The 24,404-nt window shown below is 45.0% G+C and overlaps 1 protein-coding gene and 1 non-coding gene across 2 annotated transcripts in view; both read right to left on the bottom strand.

Annotated features, from left to right (window-relative positions):
* Nucleotides 1–17,019, bottom strand: part of RPS17 (ribosomal protein S17) — a 35,988-nt gene extending 18,969 nt beyond the window's left edge. Inside the window, exons 1-2 of the mRNA XM_086959203.1 lie at nt 16,892–17,019; nt 14,630–14,781 (exon numbers count right to left, since the gene is read on the bottom strand). Coding sequence (XP_086815329.1) covers nt 14,630–14,781; nt 16,892–16,894 — 155 coding nt within the window. The 5' untranslated portion in view covers nt 16,895–17,019. The remainder of the gene's footprint in view (nt 1–14,629; nt 14,782–16,891) is intronic.
* On the bottom strand, nt 14,897–15,026 carry LOC147728950 (small nucleolar RNA SNORA71). Its single transcript, XR_015309234.1, has one exon. It is a non-coding gene; the product is annotated as a small nucleolar RNA SNORA71 (small nucleolar RNA).
* Nucleotides 17,020–24,404: the final 7,385 nt, after the last annotated feature.

Below are 24,404 nucleotides of genomic sequence, written 5' to 3'. Positions count from 1 at the left end.
GTGCAGTGAATAATTAGGGGAGGAGAAATGCCGGCTGGGGGAAGCTGAGATGCCTGTGGGAGGGAGGCTTTGATGGGCTGGTGGCTTTGATGTGTACGCGCTTTTTGCTAATGCGCTTGCGCATTGAGCTTGTTTTTATCGGGCACAGCAACAAATCGCAGAGATTATTAAACTCTAGTTAAGCTACAATATAGCTCGCCAGCTATGCGCAAGCGCATCAGCAGGCGAGCCCTAACCAGCTATGCACAAGTGCATCAGCATGCGAGCCCTAAAAACAGTACGGGTGACTGGTAGCCTCAAGTAATACACTGGTATGCATTGAAAACAAAATACATTAGGAAAAAGAGAGGGGGGGGGGCGGTGTGATATGCTAGGATCTAGCATACTGTTCTATCTTTTCGAAATATAACCACATTTTGAAATGCTTCAAACGTCATGAAAATTTCGATTTTCATATGCTTCCAATTTAAAACAAAAGATTAAATAATGTGTCTGTATACTGGTTTCTGTATTTGTATAACATTTTGGACATTCAAATAAAAATCGCTTAGTTAGGGGTACTCGCCTTCCAGTAGTAATACCAGGGAAGTCCAAAGCAGTCAAAAAGTTAAAGGACCCCTGTATTAGAAAAGTAGCAGGCATTTTTTTTCGTTTAAAACATTTGTGCTGAATTGCAGCTAACTGAGGAGAACCCCTGTAGTGTTACATGGATCAAGACTTAAGGCACCAATGCCCCCACAGTTCCACCTAAACTACAGAGGAGTAACCATGACAACTATCCTTGTTCACCTAACACTTCAACTTATAAAACATGTTAAATATCTAATGTCAGTTGCATATATGTTCTGTGCTATTTCACATCTATTTGCTTTAGCCATTTCTTAAAGCCGGGGTTGGCTTAAACGTATAACTCGTGCACACAGATAAGGATTTAGCAACAGTCTGCAACCACTAGTTACAAGTGATTAAAGGCACCCCAAGTGACAACAGCCATGTCACTGGCCCACACTGTTCTTCCCCTCAGTACTTGAAACGTAATTATCCTCACCTATAATACAATGGCTACTAGAAAAAGATACCAATGAACCCCTACTCCCACAAAAACGTTGTACTTGGTCCAAAACTATGTATGTATGTTGACGCCCATTAAAGTGCACTCCACTTGTAAACCCTAGGTCTGATTATAAGAGTCCCTCCACTCTTCCTCTTGTGCTCACCTGTTTCTCTCCATTGCTTTCCCCACTTGCGTCCCTTGATGTTGTTTTTGCTCTCCTTGCCCCGAACTCTAGCATCTGTGCCCCCTCCATTTCTCTCACCTGTTAATTTTGGGAGCCTTCCAGTGTTGCTTCAGTCTCCACCTACTATGCCCCCTCCAGCCACTCCCCATGGTGCTTTGCACAGCTCCACCACCCTCCCCAGACGACCCCTCCAAGAATGAAACAACTTCACAGTTACAGATTCAACTCGGATAGGTAAATAGCAGTAGCTCTCAGTATAGAAAAGGCTGAAAACCACAGCTGTACACCATGGTTTAAACGTGTGGACTAAGTCACAAGCAGGACTTATTATCCCCGTTAACGATAGTTACAGCAGAATACATACTAAAACAAGCCAAAGGATAGAACATTACCAATCAGTTGGACACCTCATGTGACCAAGATTAGCTTACACGGTTTGTCATTTTCGCCATCTAGTTTACTTATGAATTACTAAACGAACATTATAAAGAATAGGATAATGTGTAGATGGTTTGCTTAAAATTTAGCATTATGCAGTTACTTTTGACTTTAATGTCCATGGGTAGCAAAAATTAAGAAACCCCTGCTATGCTGAGGGCCACCAACGTTCAGTAAGGACAAGTTCTGGTGAAATAGACAAAATGCTTTTTGAAAACTAAGCCCAGCCCACTTGTGTGAAATCAATAATCCTTAAAAAAAGATTTGCATGCAGCTTACAATGCAGGCAAGTATATTGATGGTGCTTTTCAGTACCTTTTCACCTCAGTACCTCACACTGCAGTACATTTTTAGGTCTAAACCAACCACACAGCTCAGCTGTTTGGTTTGCTTATGACTTAAGAGCATTCTGAAAGCTTCCATGGGAATGCATTTCGCACATGGCTTTGTAGTTCGTAACTCACATTTTCTGACTTTCTTTAGGCTGTCCAACGTGAGCTTGTCCCTTCCATTACCCAAATCGTGTTTACTGTATCCTTCTGAGTGCTCACTTTCTGTAAACAGGTCCTTAGATCTTGTTCTCAGTCACCTTTACTGTGCATTCAAAGTCAGAGGTCAAATGTCAGGCTCTGTATTGGTAGGGAGTTTGAGGTTAACTTGCTTTTCCTGACTTAAGTGACAGAATTTATGTGACAACCCATCCTGATGACTACCCATGTTTGAGGAACGCTGTAGAAGGTTATTTTTTCTAGCACACAGATACGCATTTGAATACGAGCAAAATATTCATGAGTATGACATGTCCACACATTATCAATTGTGCACAGTAAAACGGTTTGCGCAAATGTAACTCATTTTCATTGGAAATATGAGTGACACCGCACTACCACCCCATGCCTACTCCACTCTACGCCAATCCAAAACTCTGCTCCAGTCTGCCCCAAACCTACTGCACTAGACTTTCTCATGCTTCCTCGCTCCACTTCTTCCCAATCTACCCCTGTACACCAGCCACACTGGTGTACAGCATGGCTAAAATCATTGCCAAAGCCAACAGCTCTCGCGTAGAAAGACAGTGGGTTTACCAATGCTCGTTTAAAATGGTATCGAGTGTTACGTTAGTTATAAGTGTTTAGACACCCATGGCTAGAACACTAATTTGGGTTAAAAACGTTTTTAGGAATGGGTAGTAAAGGATTTTTAGGTTCAAGGGTAGTTACTGCTGAGGGACAGTAAATGGTTTTAGGGTTCAGTGGAAGGTAGGTAAGTGGCTTTAAGTGTTCATGAATTGTTAGTGTTAAGGGGTAGCAAGGGTTTCTCATGGTTTGGGTAAGGAATTATTTATATTTTTACCTTTACCTTTAAAATATACATACAAGTTTGATAAATTTACACACTGAAAAAACTAAAAGGTTATAGGGACGTTCTAGTTAGGAAATAGATTTTTTATTTAAACTTAGAAAGTCACAAAAACAAAGGTTACATGGACGTTCTAAATAGGTTCATATTTTACATGCAAATCCAATGAAATGTAAAATATTTGCCCAAGACCGGGTACCATGGTTTGTCCTCAGAATAATGCACGCAAAAAAACTGATAATTGAAAGCATTTACAATTCTATACATCTCTGCTTGAAGAATCAGCGAGCATTGAGCACAGACAAAATGAACTGATGTTGAACATAAACCCCACAGTTAAGTATAAACTACCACAGGGGATTCCAAAGGAAATCCCACAACCGAGGCACACTCCTAGCCATGTTGGTCACAGCGACCAGAGAGGAACTGTATACTTCTACAACTTCTAATCGACGGGTAAACTTTGTTGCACACCTGTCCTGTGCCATACAATTGCAGTCCTGCCATTTCTGTTCTCCTTTAATACGGTTCACACCTCAATGCTAGGATTGGTTTCCCTGCACTCATTATAAGCACTTAAACAGCAACAGTAAGAAAGAATTTGTCTAATTTGTAAGGAATAGGAGGGAATCTTGAACAGATTTAGAAGGGAGCTGTAATCATTTTGGGGGCATTTGTCAGAGTACCTGTTGGCTCATGGAGGCTTCCATAACAGTCGCTGGTGTCCTGCTGTGCCTGACCTCCCACCGCCTCACATAACATCGAGGCCGCAAGAAGGGAGGACTACAACCCCCAGGCTCCTCAGCGGCCGAAGCCGCACACTTCTATTTCCGTGCCCGGAGGCGCTTTAAATTGCGCGAACGCGTGCAGGGCACGCCGGGAGAAGCCCGGGACAAGGGCGGGACAGTCTGTGGCTGTAGGAGGCCGGGGCGGGACCCGCTCCCTTTTACCTGCGATTCTGGATATATACCTGTAACGTAAGACTCTACGATATTATTCTTAGTGGGACTATTCACTGGAACTCTTGTTTCTTTTCTCAGCTCGAGGCTGGGTCATTCCCCCAAATGTAATACCAAGACCTGTGCGTTTCTTGCTCACATCAACGTGTGATCTATTTCATATATGTTTTTAAGTAGTTTATTCTTTTATTTTAATACCTACACCCTACGTCCAGCAATGGCGCTACATCTGAGGAACATTGTAACAGGGCTGTGTGGGGTGCTCAGGGACGCTCGATCAGTTTATGTCAAGAGCAGCTGTTGTCCTTAAGCACAAAATTGCATTTACTGAAAAAAGGCTGTCTAGAGCGGTTGGCGAAGAGATCCTCTCTGGGCAAAATTATGGCAGCCGTTTCCAAAGACGATGCAGTTGGGTAGTGAACTCAACCCGGGCGCTAGCTCGGAGAGGGTAGGGGACGACATTTCTAACAATAGTACTTCTTTAGATTCCATCACAGATAGTATTTCCATTCTAGGGAATAGATCTTCTGTACCAAATCCCACCGTCATGTCCACCACGCCACAAGTAGCTGCACCACCGGCACCACCTATAGTAAAGGGAAACTCATCCCAGTTGACCGCTGGCAAAAGAAAGCGTGGGGAGGGTCTCAAAAGGGTAGATGTGCCAAAGTTTCAAAAAACACCACCCAGCCACATCCTATTCCCCTCGCAGCATACCACTCAACACCCACAAACTACTAGTTGTAGGACACACAAGTCAACACCTTCCCAGTCTGTAGAAGTCAAACTCCCTATAGGAATATTGGAAACCCTGGAACAATTATTGAAATCACTATTGCTTCCATTACTCGAGAGAGTCAAACAACTTGAAAACGTTGGGAAGTTGGAAAGAATTGTTCTAGCGAACACAGCCATCTTGGAAAAAGCTGTAGAGTCCCACTCTAGTCCCAGGGCCCCTCCGCCCCAGGCGTGGTTGCACCCCTTAAGAACGCCATGACTGGTACATCCATTCCTACTCTACCTAGCCAACCTCTTCAACACCATCACACAGCTACCCCCAAAGGCAGAAATCTCATCTGTTACTGTTTCCTCTAGGGAGGCAGCTGAACCTCCTGCGAGAGATAGCAGGAGGAAGTCGGTTACCATAGAGCATAGTAGCGATAACAGAATAAGCCCCCTGGGAAATCGGGATATCACCAAAGCTCCGATGTATTAACCTACCCCCAGAGTCAGCACCCTATACGGTAATTATGGCAGTGCCAGTAACTTAACAAGACCGGCTAGAGCCCCATAGTGAGCGCAAGAATAAGGTCATCTTTTGGTTAAATGAAAACAGGTCTCTCCCACAAACTCAGAAATTTTGCTCTGTAGAAGGGTGAATTGGTTAGGTACCAAACCAAAGGATTTGGAGGGAGATTGCACAAGTATAAACTTCAGGGACCCTAGAGTGGTTAGGCACATCTGTTACCACCCTAGAAACCTGGGCCTTGAGGAATTCTTACTCTTGATTGGTGCTTTTTTTCCCCAAACCTTTGTGAGGGGAGCACTATGTAGAGTGAGGGATGGGAAACTATCCCCAGACGACCCTTTGGTCTATCCAGACAGGTGTCCCACTTACCCGTTAAACCAATTTGAGCCATTGAGTAACCTCGCGGATGTGGACTGACTGGCCTACAGCCATGAGGCTATTAGCCCCGTCAGGCTTAGGGGGAAGGGTTGTACTGTTGTGGACGAGAACTTAAATCAGTAGCAGCTTAAAGGAGGTGCTACTGGGTGTAGGGAACGAGTGTCCCAACACAGCCCCGCCACCACACCCAGTGTTGCAAACAAGACTGGGACTTCCATCCAGCCCGGTTCCCTCAGTGAGCGCCCTGGGCACGAAGCCACTTTGCTCCTTGCCTTTGAATCCAGTTATAGCTCAACCGGTTGGGGAGTACCCTTTGGCAATGGGAGAGTGTATGTCCACGGAACCCAGCTTTTGCGAGTATGGGTGTCCAAATTATGGTAACCAACAATTTAAACCGCCAACACGCTACGTCTGCCCCAAGAGCTCGCTGACAGGGACACCCATTTGCTCACTGTGGTTTCATGGAACATAGCAGGGTTATGGGGTAAAATCCTCATAGCCGAGTGGTCTGCATGGGTGGAGAATTACGACAAACTAGCCTTCCAGGAGACGTGGGCAGTGGATCCTGTGTTCCTACCTGGCTATCTCAACTACCACAAAGCAGCAGTTAGTGGGGCCAAGGGCAGACCCTCAGGTGGCCTTAGTATATGGGTGAGGGAAAGTATTAACTGCAGACCCACTGAATTAGTCATTGACAGTTTGGATCTCTTAGTTATATCGTTTCACTTCCAGGACTGCCCTGATATCCTTATTGTCAATGTATACAATAGAGGCCGGCCCGGAGGGCGTGGTACTGATAACTTCCTAAAACTGGATGGGTTCCTGGATTCAGTTAGCCCCGATATCAACGTAATATTAGTAGGGGACCTAAACTGCTAGTTTGAGCCTCTGAGCATAGACGGGGAAACACTACTGACAGAAGCGGATGCCCAATGGAACATCCCCATTCTTGATCTTATACCCATCAAGAAATTGACCGAATCGGCCCTACAGTGGACGGGCCTCTGTTTAGAGCGCGGTTACAGGGCGGCTAATGGATGGACTGTCTCCGACAAAATCGGCAAGAACACCTTTGACAACTGCCTACGTAAAAGCTGAATAGACTACGCCCTCCTTAACGTTGAATTCTGGTCAACTCTAAGGGATATGGAGATTTTGGACCGCCTGGAAAGTGACAACCCGCTTGTAGTTAGCCTCCAGCTAAGCAGTGTAATTGCTGTGGCAAAATTCCTAGGTTGGGTGTGGATCATTCGGGCCAGGCCGTAGCTGTATAGTGATTTCATTCAGTTTTATTTCTATCGTAACTACTGTATTTTTACCTCATTTTTGTGCCACATTAATCTCACTTTTTAAAGTTAGTACTTTTTTATGAATATGTATATTATCCTCTTTTTAATGAATTATTGTACTCCTTTTAAGGTATTTTTAATGTACAAAGTCTTTTATGATGAAACCAACGAAATAAGACAACAAAAAGAAAAAAAAGAAAAAGAATCTGGCTTGTGGCTCAGACAATTCAACAATCAGGCAGACCTTTCTTCACATGCGCCAATGTCGTGTGCCATCTTAAGAATATCAATTTACTTAACTGAATGCTCGTCAAAACAGCCGAACACCTTAATATGTATTCAGGCGCCAGGGAGGAGGGTGTTCTACCTCATGACCAGAGAACTGCTGTAAATGTCGTAATCCCCAAGGAGGGAAAGTCCCCCGGATTGCGGGCCGTACAGACAGACAACGCTACTCAACTAGAAGGTCAAAGTATCGGAAAAAGCCCTATCTTTACGTCTCTGTTAAGTAATTACCTCTCATACATCCAGACCAATCCAGATTTATGCAGCATAGAAGTCTGAAGCTAAATATACGCCGATTGTTCGGGGTTCCACAACCACAAATGCAACTGACCAGGCAGCTCTGCTGTCCCTAGACACTAGAATATCCTTCGATAGCGTGGAGCGGAACAATTTTTTTGCTGTCCTGGACCAAATGAGATTCAGAGCACAATTCAATCACTGGGTTAGACTTCGCTTTGACGCTTACTATATACGCTCCAAAACACAGCATAAAATCCCCAACTCCTTTCAAAAAGTTGAAGCCGAACGGAGATCACTGCTCTGGGGCGGAAGTGCACCACAAATAGCTCTGCATAAACTGCAAAAGGGAGTATAGAAAGGTGGGTAGACAGTCTCCGACATCAGAGCTTACTACTGGTCGGCCAAATTGGTGAGCGCGAATGAATGGGTTTTTAGCGACATCAGAGCTTACTACTGGTCGGCCAAATTGGTGAGCGCGAATGAATGGGTTTTTAGCGACAGAGTGGAACCAGTCTACAGATCAGACAGAAGGGCTATGGTATCAAGAGGGCATCTCCCTATATTATACGACAAGGAAAAGATCAGGGACATACCAGCGCACACAAACAGTGGTAAAAGCATGGAGAGCTGAAACAAAGTTCTTGGGGTGGGAAGGGAAAATAACCAGGACGACGCCACTATGGGACAGCGATCAGCTACGACAGTTGGGCAACTTTGATCAATGGAAATTGCTGTGCCTTGATCGCTTGGGTGATGTGTGGACTGGACAGGCATACATCATGTTTGTCACTCTACAACCAGAATATGAAATGGGACAAGGGGAGTGATTGAAATATCTCCTATTAGGGCACACCCTCAAAAACTATATACTAAAAGTAGTGATTCTAGAGGATCGGCTGTTGAAAGATCCCTTTACTGAAAAGGTAATTTCATTAATATACAAGAAAAATCAAAACTCCAATGATACACTGGGAGCACAGATAGGATCTTGAGAATGTGACTTAGGCCATCTAGAAGACGAGGAAAGGACTGAAGCCACACGGGGCCCCAGGGAGGTAGTGATACGTTCCAGGTTCAGACTGAACCAATTAAAAATCCTGCTTTGGGATTACTATCCTAAAACAATGCTGCACCGAATGGGGTGAGCTGGGAACGGATAGTGCAAGAGAGGCTTCGGACCGGATGGATTTTTTTCATTTGCTTTGGGACTGCCAGGCAATAAAACAGCATTGGGTGGAAATATGTAGATTAATGGCCAGAGTAGGAGGAGCAGAGGGCCCAGTAGAACACAAATGGTTCACGTTACTGATACCAGGTGAGGTGCCTTTGGGGACCACAATGCTTTAGAGGTTAACATTGGCTTGGGTCCCCCGAGTGCCCTTGTTCGATCCCTGGGGGCAAGGGATATTACGGTTTCAGCCAACAAATTGAGGTTAAAATGGCGAGGGGTAGATAGTGGACAAGTAACGGACACTATTATAAGTAACCATGGTCTGTTACTTGAATCATGTTCTTTGGATGATGGGAACCATCGCAGAATAGTAAAAGATTTCTCTAAACTCTGCAACACTATTAAATCCCTCTTAAGTGTCCCTGTCAAACCGATTGCCCCTGCGCCAAGGTGGTTTGACCGCCATTGCTCAGCAGCAAATAAAGCTCTTCGCAGAGCTTTAAACTGCAAACCCAGAAGCATAATAGATGTGAGGACCGCTAGACAGAATTATAAAACAGCTATAGGCTCAAGGAAGGCTGCTCTACTAACTGAGCAATGGGAGGCATTAACAACTGCTGCCACTCTGGGGAGCAGTACTACTTTTTGGCCTGCTGTTAAAAAGATGCGGGATATGGGTAAGCAACTAACCCCGACTAGTTGTACCATAGCAAGTGAGCAATGGGAACTGCATTTTTCCAAAATATACGCCAGCCCTGGAGTTGTTTCAGAAGATTATACCCCAGGAAAACTGGAATCCCTAGAAATTACTGTGGGGGAAGTCACCGTGGCCATTAATCAGAGCCTTGGCAACAAGGCACCTGGGCCGACGGCTTCCCAATAGATATAATCAAGCACAACCCAGAACTCTGGGGAAACATTTTTGTTAACCTTTTCAACAGTCTACCGTTTGTCCCAATACCCGCAACTTGGTCCACGAGCATAATAGTGCCTATTTATAAAAAGGGCGAAAGATCTGATCCCGTAAATTATAGGCCTATTTCGCTCTTGGACAATACTTTAAAGATCCTGGGTAGGGTACTCTATAATAGAGTTAATGACTGGGCTGAGGAAATGGGGGTACTTGACCGTTGTCAAATGGGTTTTAGACGCAAGGTGGGAACCATCGAACAATGCCTAAATTTAAACCTTTTAATTAGCAAATATAACATTGCTAAGGCATCACCCATTTACCTGGCGTTCATGGACTTATCGTCCGCATTTGACCTGGTAAACAGGTCAAAATTGTGGTCGATTCTTTTGTTGTATGGCCTGGATCCCCCTCTGGTACATTTCCTCGCCTATTTGCACAAAGATACAAAGGCACAAGTACGGATTGACATGGAGGGTACAGTCTCTGGGCCAATTAATGTAGAGAGGGGGGTGAGACAGGGGTGCGTTTTAGCACCCCTGTTATTTATTATCTACATAAATGGCTTGAGCAACTCCCTAAAAAAGGCTACCCCAGATGTCCCTAAAATTAAAGGATGCCAACTACTGTGTCTTCTGTACGCGGATGATGCTGTGCTTATGGGATTAACACCTAATGCCCTAGTCAGGGTTTTTTCATCACACATGAAGAATTTGGATTTAAAAGTAAATTTTAAAAAATCATCCATCATGTCCTGTGGGCCGGGTGCTAAGCAATTAAATTCCATTATGATAGGAGCTGATAAGTTGCTCTTAACTAAAACTTTCCCATATTTAGGTATGGTCTTTGCTGCGAACTGCCTGTGGAGTGGGCATATTGCCCACGCCACAGGCAAGTTCTCAAAGGCCATAAACTCAATTTTATCTCTTCCCAAACCGAGGAAAGTTGGAGCAACTAAAGCAATTTTAAAGATTTATAGGCTCCAATGCATCCCAGTGGCAACTTACGGTGCCGAAATTTGGGGGTCAGCAAAAACCCCCTCAATACAAAGAGAAGAGAACCGGCTCTGTAGGAAGCTACCGGGAGCTCCCATTTCATCATCAGGGTTTATCTGCCACTCGGAGCTGAATGCACGTCCACATTAGTGACTTTATTGCAGCCAGGCCTGCATTATTTTGGTTAGCTATCTGGGCAAATGAAAATGCTAGCTTAACATGATATTTTGAGGGAATGTTTAGCTTGTGACAAATGGAATAAGATCCCATGGTTTCGTGGTATACAAGAGAGTCTGTCTAGTATAGACAGGGGCAACCTCTTTGAAAATCCATCTCATATAAAGAGGACCGACAAAAAAGAAGTCCAACTTGAACTGTATGCCAATTACAGGGAAAAAAGACTGTCGGAAGAGATGAAGAAACAAACTGTTGTGTCCTATATTAACAATGGTTTATTAACCCAGCAACTCCCGCTGTATTTGACATTACCAATGTGTTGCTGGGAAAGATCTTTATTATTTAGAATGAAAGCAAGAACGGTAAAATCTTTACTTTGTTTTCCTCTGGGACACAATGTAGATGACAAGATTCCGTGTCCTTGTGACGGAACCAGTAAACAAAACGATCTACATTTCTTCTTCATGTGCAAGTTTTATATGAAATATATTAAATGGTTTCTAGCACCATATTTTAAAAAACTTAAGACTCATCTCCCTGAACCAGTCTTATCTGATGCTTTTAAAATTGGAGGACGATGAACTTATATTTCGCACAAGCTGTTTTTTAAAAGTTATTTTTAACCCCTTCGAGGCTGATGACGAGCTGGGCTCGTCATGGTGTAGCCTCCTCAAACACTGATGACGAGCCCAGCTCGTCATGAACAATGGGTTTTTAAAAACATCAGCATAGCAGCAGAATCAGAGCAGCGCGCATGTGGTTAATGTACGTAGAAGTATTTATTTATTTATTTTATTTGCTTGTTAAGCGCATGAATAAATTCCCGAAGGGATATCTCTGCGCTGGTGCTCGCATATTAGAGGGTTGCTGCAAGGATTAGAGCTGAGGAAGAGAACCTGAAAAATTTAAAGCATGGTAAACAAGTAGGTTTTCAGTTTCTTCCTGAATAGTTCCAGGCTCCTAGTCTGTTTTAGTTCAGTGGGCAGGGAGTTCCAAAGAATTGGCCCTCTGTAGGACAGTGCTCGGCCTCAGTGCTCGGCCTCCCTGTCTGGAATACCCTTGATTTATTTGTACTATCAATGACTACTGATCCTCCTTGCACTTCTGAAATGTGTAACTTAGTAAATGCACTGATAATGTACTTTATAGTGTCTATTGCACCTATTGTAATTGTAAATGTCGAATTGTATTTTAAAGTGTGCTTTTATGGATTTTTGAAATCCGAAAAAAGATTTTTGAATTGAAATTGATACCAGGTGAGGAAGCTCTGGGTAATTGGCCACAGTAATAGCAAACAAAATGGGAAACACCCATTAGTCCAGCCACAAGACCTCTCCCTGCTAACATTTTTGGTTCATATGGTCTTTAAACTCCTTTGCCACCACTATCCCCTTTCCCTCCAATCACCTAGGTGCAGGTCATTAACACTTACTTCAGTCTATAGAGTGAAACTTTTTGCTCTTCTCCCCTGTCCACCAAAAAAACAAACAAAAAAAAAAAAAAAAAACAGCTCAGACCTCTTTACCGCATTCACTCTCCTAAGGTGGCTCACAGGCCAGGAAACAAGCAGACCGAGTGAGAGCTATTTTTGTTCAATGAAAATCGTCCCCAAAGACTAATATTAGAGCTGTTATAGCAGCCATATCCGACCAGAATACATTAGTGCCCATCATATGCAAGACTACTAGGAATTATCACCTCCATGCATCAGGCAGTGTTGCCAGCAGTAATGTTTAATATAGAAGACTATCAATATGGAATTACTGTACATAGGAGGTGAATGTAACAAAAGACGATGCAAGGCACCTTGCCACAAGTCCAACAACTGGCAATAGCTCGGTTAGCACTCCCAACTCAAAACACAAACAACCCAGGATGAGCCCATACCTAGAGCGGAACTGGTCTTGCGTTGCATGTGTTCCGGCTTAGGGAGGACCTGCGTTGACAGTCTGGATTGTTCCCATTGGAGCAGGGTTAAGACGGATTTGGATGTAGCTGGGTAAAACTGAGATGGCATGGTGAGCAAAAGATTGATGGGCTGAAGTGCTACTCTTAGTGGTTAGACTTTTTGAAAGCAGTTTCCCCATCACCTTTAGTTTCATGGGTACTACATAACCGCTATAGCGACAGTCCCCCCCCCCCCCCCCTAAGTTAAGTATCCCCAGGCTTCCAGAATCATTGCTCAATTAGCATTAAATATGTTTTGGAAATGATGAGGTCTGAAAATACACGTCTGGAGGACACTTGTATTTTGGTCAACATATTAATTCAACCAAGCAAAAGCTTTTAAGTTGGATTGAACAAAGGGGGAGGTGCTTCGAGGTAGGTGAAGAGGTACCAGAAGCTCATACATTACTCATTGGAGAAGCCTGCACTAAAAAGACATTCGGCAAAGTGGCAAATGGATAGAACAGTGAGCCAACAGAGTACACGACCACTTGCACAGCCAAGAAATAAGAGCACAAAAAACATACCAGAATAATAGGGGACAACTGCTTCCAAGTCCAGATAGTTCAAGTAAACAGAGATAAAAACAGCTGCATAAACCTCCAAATGTACTGTAATTAACAGGCCCAAAACACCAAAACAGCAACTTGACGTGGTGAATACGATGCCATATACAATCAATGTTAATACAGGAAATGTGGGAAGAAACAAAGCAGATATTTTCTTTTCTTTGTAGTGTTCAGAATTAACTCCCACATAACGATTATACTATCAGAAAGACAAGGATAGACTTAAATGGTCAAACGGATTAAAGTGCAAACTTGAACAGGGCTGACAGCCATTAGGTGTGCACACTGTAATTGGGAGAGCGACAGCCATAGGGAGCTTTACATTGGGCCTGGGAATACAGACATTAAGAAAATATATACATCGCTGGAAAACAAAATTCATGATCACACTAAAAGTGGTTACTGAATGAGCACAAAACTCAATCTTTACCCCACAAAGTCACCACAACAAGTAACCCCCAGAACCTATAGAAAACAGTCTGCATGCATAGCGCAACATGACGAAATATGCAATTGAGTGCTTTTTAATCAAACATATGTACCAAATAAAAGGTGCCCTCGAAGGGCCCATTCTATTGTGGTGAATTGATCCTGCCTCCTAAGTTGAGAAAACAATTACCACAGGAACGAGGGGGTGAATGGGTATACATTACAAGTAGGGCTTTAACAGTTCTACAGGGACAGACTAGACTGGTGGGGTTAACTAGTATCACTTTCAGAGAAACAATACCGAGACCCGAGAGCAGAGGACGGCCCGGGACCAGGGTTCAATTCCCTGCGCGGCAGGTTTCTGGACCAGGGTCAGCGGACTCGATAATTCTCTCGCCTCGGTGCCCACTCTGATCAGCGATCACACTCGGCAACTCTGGGCATTAGCTTGCCTCATCTTCACTAACGGCCCCACCAGACCGCCGGGGATGCCTGGTCTCACCCTGGAGATACCCATTAAGGGACCATCTCTCAGGGAAGCCAGGGAGGGTTTCGCAGCGCCTTGGGACCCTACGGGTAAGTAGTGCGCTATATAAATGCCAATACATTTACATACAGTCAAGCCCAGTCACTCAGAACAAAATCTGGAACAGAAAGTCAATCAGTTTAGTCAATACTTGGAAAGAAATGCTATGTGCAGCTCTACTAGCAATATATAGAAGTTGCAACCTGCTTAAACCCCAGTCATGACACTCAAACCGTGTTTTAAAGCCACACAATCTTACTAATTAGCAAACCGATACATCTGGGTGGAGCTAGACTGCTTCGCCAAAGCCATGCTATTTTCTATGTGCGTTCAAATTCCAGTACCCCTATTAGTACGGTGTAGCCACACCGAATATAACTGCACCCCAGACCTACAAACGATGTCCATTCCAACAACATACTCCATGTAAGATCTAGTACACAGATGCCCCACAGTCAAAGGTTCCTTACCCTGCAATTTTGTTGCGGAACTTCTTGCTGGGGATGATGGCGATTTCCTCGCACACTCGCTTGTTGGTGTGGAAGTCATTGCCCAGCCGGGTGTAGTACTTCTCGATGATGACCCGAGCGGCCTTTTTCACGGTCTTAGTCCTCACGCGTCCCTGGAAATAGGCATAAAAGTATTTATACATAAACAACGGGTTCACAAGTCAATGCAGCCCATGGTGTAGTAAACAAATCTCAGACTGCAGAGATTAAGCAAAACAGTTCAAGTAGTGTCTGAAAGTCACAGGGTTTGATAGGGATGTAAAACCCCTCAAACACGGGAAAAGCTTCCAAAGATTTCTCTCCCTGCATTATCAATGACCAGGTCACTTATAGGGCCATGATCACTTTCGATGCAGGTTCGCAGGAGTGCGAGGTAACCTAGCCTTCTAATCCCAAATTGTGGGAGGGAGCACACCATTATTAACTAGGCGTTAAGGCCCTATATACAAAAGCAACTTACACGCGACCTAGATAGTCATACCCGTGTTCAGACGGGTCATGGCTCTAAATTCCCAAGAACCTCTTCATAAAAGCGGCATTTTAAGAAACCAACTCACTACTCCGAGGTTATTTTAGACACTACCCAATAAACCCCACAAGAGGGAATGCCAAAGATACAAAATGGCTATTTACAGTTTTGCTTCGAGCGCTACACGGCCATGCTAATTACAAAATGAAGCTATACTGATTTTAACGTGCTGAAACCAAACCAAACTCGTGGAAATTCAAGTGAAAGTATTGAGATATCGCCATCTGCAACCGAGCTGCCCGAAACGCTTACTGGGGCAGTGACGTATTACGAACATTACTATGACATCACTCATGTGTCGTATTAGGCAAAATAACCGTGCTTTCATTTTAAAGTCCGCAAGCCAAGATCACGCTGTCTGAAAGTCAAACATTCACATAAGAGTTAGTTACTTTAATGTAAACATTAATAAAAAAAAAGTCGAGATTCTCAAATAAACCACATATTGCAGTACAAAGCGCTGAAGACGAGGGCATGGAACATACGTCAAAAACCACTACAAGGAACAGTCATTTAGGCCCAGGCAAAAGTCCACACACCCCGGACTTATTTTCATTATCAATGTAACCACCGGGCTATGGGATAAATTGAAAAACATTAATTCAATAACGACCAAATCAACATACATGAAATAACTAAGCACCCTCAGTACTTATTACAATAAATAGGACTAACACTGTAAAAGATACAAATAAGGATTAACACTCACTGTCCCAAATCACTCTAGTGTAGAGAATTTCACTCCCAGAACGTCAATAAAACTAGAAAAACACGGCAACACACCCATTTAAAAAGAAACCCGAGCAAATAAAAAAAAAAAATCTGAAGACCAGACCGCTCACTTCCGCACAGGTACCGAAGGCTGAGAGAGGGTCACAGCGTACAGGTAGGTACCAAGCTCACCAACCAATACACAACACTGCCAGGTGTACTCGAACTCAACGTGCTGTCAAGAGTAACTGAACACATCGATAACAACGTGCAGTATTCAACTATACTCAAACTTTGGCATATTATTCTGCCGCCATCATACATGTTTGGACTGCAGGTCTCAATAAAACAAATTAAACACAAAAGAGAAGATTTATAGCGCTATGATGGAGAAAGCGTGACACTGTCAAACAGCGATATAGACCTGACAAACCAGACGGCTCCGCTCCTGAAAGCGTGCATTGCTACTGCCTGTTGAGCAAACTCGTAGGGTGGCATAGAAGCAACAACCGAGTAACATGAGCGGCAAGGATTTGTGGGATCAACAATCTAATAATTGCAAGCGTTACACATCTGTACTTCCCTGCAGCAAGAATAAGCAAGCATTAAGCAAAGAAATGAACCGATTATGCCGTACATGGATCGCCCTCTGGGACGAACGACTGCTTCGTCCCACAGATTCAAAACCCACAGCTCGCACACACGCTCTTTCTTAACCACTACTCTGAATCAGCTGCAACCTCTGCCGTGCACCGGCAGACCCAATGAGTCCGTTTCCTCCCTTCTACAAGAGCGGCCTCCAGCCCGGGTCTTTTCGCAACCACAAATCGACCCACCCTCCGCAGACTTTCCGGCCCAAACCGGGGCAGCAATTCATTAGCAGCGTAGACTACACCCTAGGCCGCTTCTCAGGCCACAGCATCGCGCGCCCGCGTTGGATGGGGGCAGATTATAGACCGGAGAGGTAGCAGAATAAGACCCACCATGTTGGACGAGGCTGGTAGAAGAGGGCAAAGGATGCCGGGAGAAAAAATATAAAGCTGCGGAAAGAGCGTCGCTAGTTCAAGACGGGCAAACGAAAGTTAGATGAGAATTAGACGGCGCCGTCCAGTGGCCAAATTTGGTAATGCAACCTGTTTGCCACTGAAACCCGTAGTTCAATTCGGAAGCGCAAAAGCTGCGACCATCTTAAAATATACACACCTCCTTTTAAATGACTGAAAGAACCTTATTGAAAACAAATATGTCGACTAATTCTTGTCAAAATACATATATTAATAAGATTTAAATAGAATTACTCGTGTTTAGATATATGCCCATCTAAATTATTGCACGTTTTGACGTATGTTTGGGTTGATATTTGTTTAGTTCAATTTTTAGTTAAAATAGCTAAAATTTGGTGGGCTGCCAAAGGAACTATAAAGGAACGAACGTCCTTTGTTGTTCACCAGACATAATCAAAAGCTTTATCTTTACTCGACCCTTGAGAAAGCGACTTTTTCATGAAATGGGGATTTACTATGAACGTAATGGAAGTGTAACCAGGAAGTGGTCTGAGTGGTCTGTTTTGAACGGGTATATACATTCTTTTCTTATCTCTACATGTGTGTCTATTGAGAACCACATTCGTTTAATACAAGGGAATAAACAATGCCAACTATAAGTGAATGTGTTAGTCAAACCAATAACACGAATCTGAATAGCCAGAGCTGCCGACTTTGGTGCTGGGGAACGCTTTTGAAGTGTGCTGCTTCAGGATTTGACATTTGAAACACAAATGCACGTTTTTTCATACCTTTCAGAAGCATGGAGCGCAATGGCAGGCAGATAGAGTGTGATGCAAGTGTTGTGTACTGGCCTTGCAGGTTGGTTGCTAGCAGTGCATGCCCCCCCCACCCCGTGTGACAGCCCGGGCTAAAACAGCTTCCTGTGCACACACACAGCCTCCCCCACCCCCAATACTTCACAGGTCTTTAAAAGACCATTCCCTCGTTAATATGCGAGAAAGGAAAACACAATAGATGATATAACTAGGGAAAAGAACAGTATGTAAAGCACAACAACCAATTAAAAATTACAAGTTCGATTTATTTATAAAAAAATACATCATCATCTTAAAAAACAATCAATGCAATGTTTATACAAAAATTCACAAAATTATGTATGAGGGGAATATTTGTAACACAGTTATACACAAAAACATATAAAAACATTGGTGGCGAACAATAAAAAGCATTGACGCGCGTTTCGGCGTTAACAGAACGCCTTCATCAGGAGCCACATTCAATCTAATGAACACACGGTAGGTGTCCTCTATTAGTTCTCGGATAAATCCAACATCTGTTTTCTTGGCGGAACTGTGTCTCACCTGGCTAGTAGTGTTAGTCCATTGATAGTGAATAACCGACCAATATGTCAAGTAACGTAGTAAAGCTAGCAAGGTTCAGTTGGAGCAATGTTGTTTAAAAGGTATGTGGTATTGTCAGCATACCAGCGTTCACAACCGAGGAATCCTATATAGTCCTGGTGTGGTTCAATCGTGCGGAAATAAAAGTAAGGCGAGCCGTGGCTTCAACCTGTCAAAAGCTAAGAATGCCACAGTCTGTAGTCTTTCGCAGCCGTTGGAATACGCGTGCTTTCACCGGGAAAGATGCAATCCGGGCGGTGACTTCAACCTGCGGGCGCCGCGTTTAAAGCTTCAGTTGGCGTCCCGCAGCCGTTGGGAAATGCTAGCTTGTCATTCCCTCGTTAATGACGTTTTGCTGGTTTTTCACCCCTTCTGTAGCCCCTGCATGGCCACTCTGACTATTGCTGATAGAATTGTCACTTTACACAATACCAAGCCCTGTCAGCTGAAACCCCTGAAGAATCGGGTTTTTTCTTGCAGGAATCGGGAGGCGGGAGACTAGCCTTGAAATCGGGAGTCTCACGCCTGAATCGGGAGGGTTGGCATGTCTGGGAACGGGGTTTGAGACTCGGCGACGGCTCAGCATCCTGTGATTCTTGGTAAATCTCTCAATCTCCCTGCGCCTACCGAAAATGAATGTGTCCTTGTGTAACATAACTGGTGCTCATGTAAAGCGCTGCAATACCTTTGGGTCGAGTTCACCCCATATAAAACTGGAAGGAAAAAAGGGTCACTCAGATACCTTTCAAAATGTGTACTGAGTTGGAGAAGTAACATCCTTTTGATTGCAATGGTTTAAAAAGAATTTGATGTTTGGCCAGGTACTCAATACAGCAAAACTTACATGCCCGGTATTGTTTGATAAATAATGTGAATCTGTCCTGACTACTATTGTGAATTTCCTTTACATTCACTTATTCTACACTCTAATCACTCTTTTCTTTGCACGCTCTACTCAGGCAACCACCTGTTTTTACCTATTTTTGAAATAATACATTGTGTATAAAAAATGAATTTAAAAAGATGAAACAATGAATTAAATACATTGTACCTTTCGCCTTTGATCGTGGTGGCTGTTTATCATTTTGTACTAAGATTACTGAGTATATTAGAGTAGACTTGATGTTGGTGCTCTAGACTTTTAAAAATTCGGAAACAATATTTGATTGAGTCAATTCATACAATCAATAGGATTAGGACCATTGTTTTTTCATATCATAATATACCCAGGTCCATACCTTACGGGTTACCCCATTTTTCTTAAAGGAGTCCATAAGAGGCACAGAGGTGCCACGTGACAGCATGACATTTATGTTCTGCACCTTACTTTGCGGCTCTCAGGCGAGGAGGCAGCGGTTCTCATCCCAGTGCTGCCAGGTGCAGTGCTCACATGGTGTTTCATTTACGCTGGCTCTCGGCGCTGCTCTGCAAACACGCCTTATCTGTGCTGGTCCAATATAAGAGTATCCTTTGTATTCCTCGGCACTTAGTCCCTCTCTTATTAACATTTACGCGGACCTCCTGCTGCCCAGATTCAGTCCTTCCTATCACTCGTTCCAACTATGCAAATGACACGCAACTTGTTGAAAGGCTCGATTGATTTTAAATCCATGCCCCCTCGATGGAAAGATCGCATGTGGTCCCTGCCATCTATTCGGTCCCAATTATGATAAGGTTCTCCTTGGACCGGTCTCTGGTAGCTGAACATGTCTCCCGCGGCTGCAGTGGCCGGACGCCTCGCACATGAACAGTCTAAGTCTCCTTTTGCTAGGGATCTCCTGCGGGGTTTTACTGTTTCTTCCCTCTAACTGCCTCAGGCCGGTGATCTCTAGCCTAGACCTCTGTGATCCTCTTGCCCAGAGGCCTCCCTCCTGGATTCCCTGCCCTCTCTGCTTCTCTTCAGTGCTGAAGCCACGCTCACAAATGTGTCAAACAGCTCCTTGTACTCCCCCCATCAACAATGATACAGGCTGTTCAAGTTGAATGTTACCTTACAGCCTGGAATTTTCGGGGTATGCAAGCAGTATTGAATTTTTGGCAGAGAATGAATGGAGAGGGGCCCGCTAAAATAGCAAAACTATGTAAAAAAGAAATAGAGTCTAGCGAACTAAATTGGGCGTCCCAAGCTAGAATTAGGCTAGATAAGTTGTGTGTAAAACTATCCCTAGAACCAGACCAATGGAGGTTGGGGCAGCAGACTCCCAAATCTGTGTTGCATGCTATTATTAATTCGAAGGCCCAAGAGGAAGATTTGGGTTATTTGAGGAGTAAATCGTCCTCTAGGTTCTTGATAAACCGGTGGACCAACAATCAAATATTCCCCTATATCGAGGCCATGCCTAACCCAAAACTTAGAAATATAATCTTGAAATTTAGAGTGGGCCTGAACTCTTGCAACACAGATTGGAAGATAAAATCCGCTATGATGAATGAACAAGGCTTCTGCACATGTGGATTACAAGTGAAATGCAAAGGCCCACATATTCTATTACACTGCTTGTGGTTCTTAGAAGAGCGGAAAATATTTTTTAAACCCCTTTTTATTGTCTATGAAATCTTTAGTAGGGATCAAGCGCTTAGCTTGCTGATAAATATGAGATTTTTAAATGTAAAATGTGCAATGGGCAGATTTTTAATTGCTATACAGGAGTCATTGAAGGAATTCCTTATATAATTTAAACGGGGCGGGGCAGAAATGTGATGTCACCAATATTTGGAGATTGCCCGGGCCCTTGTAATTTAGGGTGGATGTAGAAATGTATACCAAATGTATAGGTGACTCCATCCCCTTGCCAATGATGAACTAGATGTCCCCAATGGTTTGGTCGAGTTCCTTTTGTCGATTTTATCAGGAATTTATTGTGTTTTACACTGTTTTTATGGTTATAGGGTCTGTACAAATCAGATTTTAATTGTATGTATTGCAGCATTTTCTTTTTATGGCTTGATATGTCAAATAAAAATATAATAAACAACAACGGATTATACAGCGTTATACAGATTAACAAATTACAGTTACTTTCAAGATTGCATAACAAGAAAAGTTGGAGCAATTAGGGTTACAGAATACATATTTACAAAATTGCGCTCTGGTGAGTGTTGTGTGGCAATCAGGGACAGGACCTGGGATGAGGCAAATTATTCATAGAAGTGTCTTTGGAAGAGAAGAGTTTTAAGATCTGTTTTGAAAATTCGGAAAAAGGTGGTGGGCTGAAGGTTTGGAGGTAGCGAGTTCCAAATTATAGTCGCATTACCTTAGAAGGATTGCGCCATAACAGTACCTTCATGACTACTAATCATCACATTGCTACAATTGTGACATTTCAGACCCTTCGAGGCCCCCAAAGCTATAAGAATGGTTTGGGCTGCTGGTGTTAGTTGCTTTTATTAATGTAAATTTAATTAATGAACAACTGTTGTTCTGCTCATCTGCTCATCTTTTAATTGCCCAAACAGTGCAACCATGTGGCAGCTATCACAAGTACCTAAGTTGACAATTAGGTGCGGATGCCGAGCACTGGAAACTACTTGCTCAATTGAGAGGGCGCACTGCGGAATGGCCGCACTGTCGTGAGGCTCCCGCTGCCCGGAGCTATTATCCGCCTAGGGATCCTGATTACCATCGCTGCGCCCTGATCTGACCCCACAGATCTACTGGGGTACCGACTGACTACCCACGGTCCAAATCCTGGGCCATTCGGAGGGTGCTGGCCGAAGTTACGAGGATCCCAAGTTTCCCCGACTTGCGCTCTGGAAGTCTGATGCCCCCTGGCCCGGCGTCATTGTTCGTGCCAGTCCGGGGCTCTGCACGTGGGGTGTAGGCCTTGCTCCGCCCCTCTCCACCGGGCCCGCTCGCTGGCCGGGCGGGCCGTTTGGCTCTTCCTTGCTGTCGGACTTATCTCTTGGCTCCTACATCTGCCTGCCCAGATACCATTGCTCATGGAGGCGCAAAGGATCTTCTTCTTGTTTTCTGGGGGCTCGCCCCTTTGAACTGGAAGCGGAGACGGCCATTGCTCGTCGTTGGGAGTGGCGGGGCGCGCTGGCCTGCTCGTGCCCCCACGATTCGAGCTTTTTTTTGGCCGTACCCTGTGTCCGACCTATATCCTGACTCCTATTTGCTTTGGTCCCCCACTGCATCACTAGCGCACCATTATGGGGAAGCCGGACACTAAACAATCCAAATTGTCCTTTGACTCTGGAGGGGCTAGGCGGGGGACGCGGTTGCTCCAGGAAGCCGGGACTTCGCGGTCCCCCCCCCCCGAATGTCGCTGATAGTGTCCCGCAACCACCACCACCGGACTTTACCCAAATGCTGCAGGAGATGAGGCAGGGGTTTGCCACTATAGTGGACAAAGTGGACAAGATATCGTCGCGCATGGACGCGGTCGTCCAGAAGCTGGACGTGCATGAGGAGCGATTGACGGCGGCGGAACAGCGCATTTCGGACCATGATGACATGGCGGCCACCCATACCACCCAACTGGCGAGAATGGACAATATCTTGCGTGTCATTGCCGCTAAGAATGAGGAGTTGGAGGCGAGGAGCAGGCGAAACAACGTGCGCATTGTAGGTGTGCCGGAGTCCACGAATGTGGGCAAAATGGAGACTTATGTGGAGAGGCTACTGGTGGGCGCCATTGGGCCGGAAGTGTTCTCATCCCAGTTCATCGTTGAGAGAGCACATCGGACACTGGGACCTCGGCCGGCCTCTGGGGCTGCACCGCGCCCCATCATTGCGCGTCTTTTGAACTATCGTGACCGGGACGCCGCCCTCCAGGCTGCCCGCACTAATAGGGCCCTTTCCTTCGAAGGGGTGTCTTTCACCATGTACCCCGACTTCACGCCGATGGTGCAGGACCAGCGTCGTAAGTTCCTGGGGGTGAAGAAGAAGCTTCGGGATCTACAAGTGGACTACGCCTTGCTTTACCCTGCTAAACTTAGAGTGACGCACCAGGCTAAACAACATTTTTTCACCAACCCACAGCATGCTGAGGATTTTGCGAAGCGCCTCCAGCGCGAGCGAGCAGCTGCGGATCGGGGAGGCGATCGAGACCCTGAGGGTGAACATTCGGCGGCTGAGGAGGAGGTCGCCTGATTGTGGTGACTTTGGACTTTGTCTCTCTTTTTCCTGTTTTTGGAGTATTCTGGACGTGTATCTTATGTTGAGTTCTACTGTCTTCCTTCTCCGCATTTGTGGCCAAATTATTGCCCGCTTTTATTTTTGCTGGTGTGGGGGTCATGTCTTTCTTGGGATGAGTGAGTGAGTTTTATTTCTTGGGGTCGGTATGGCACCGCAGGATGGTGCTCTCTGGTGTCGCGCTCTGGGCACCCACCCCCCCGCGCTGTGCCTGGGGCCGTCTGACACTTGTTGGCGCGGATACTGGCGTGGCGTGGGGGAGTGGCATCGTGCACCTCTGGAAGGTTCCCCGGAGGGTGTGCCCCATGTGTACCTTTGGTTTGGATTCTAGTCCTTTGTTGTTTGACTGGATGTGTGTTGGGGAACGGGGGGGGGGGGTGGGGGTGCGTATGGCCTGATAGTTGGGGTGGTATCAGGTGGGTGGATGGGGTGGGAATGATGCTGTCCATGTTTGTTTGCCCAGGACTCCTGGATCGATATGAGAGGTGCTGCTGTTGTTTGTGTGCACAGGTGTGGTGTCGCGCCCGCTATCTAGGCTGGTCCACTTTTCTATCTGGCGGAACTGATCCTGGGGTCCATGCTCCCGTCCATCTTGGGCCCGAGTGCACCGGCCGCCATCTTAGGCTGCCACGTGACGAGGAGCGCTATGCAAGAGTAACACGTGTGCGAGTTGTGGGTCGCGTGAGATGGATTGCCGTATGTCCTAAGTGCTTGTTGCATGGATGGTTTGGTTGGGGGGGAGTTGTTGTGGTTTTGGTTAACTGGTTCGGAGATGGCTGGGGAATGTGTGGAGTGTATGTGGGGTGTTGTCCGCGCCCTAGGGCGTGGACCTGTCGCTGGCTGTTGCTGGTAGTTGGATGCCCTGTATTTGCTTATTGGGTCCCATGGGGCCCTGAAACTGGGTAATGTCGACTGCTGTTATAGATCAGATATCGATTCTGTCCTGGAATGT

This window comes from Lissotriton vulgaris, chromosome 2_2 (genome assembly GCF_964263255.1).
Source record: "Lissotriton vulgaris chromosome 2_2, aLisVul1.2, whole genome shotgun sequence".
Classification (NCBI taxonomy): domain Eukaryota; kingdom Metazoa; phylum Chordata; class Amphibia; order Caudata; family Salamandridae; genus Lissotriton; species Lissotriton vulgaris.
This window is presented reverse-complemented; position numbering and strand designations above follow the sequence as displayed.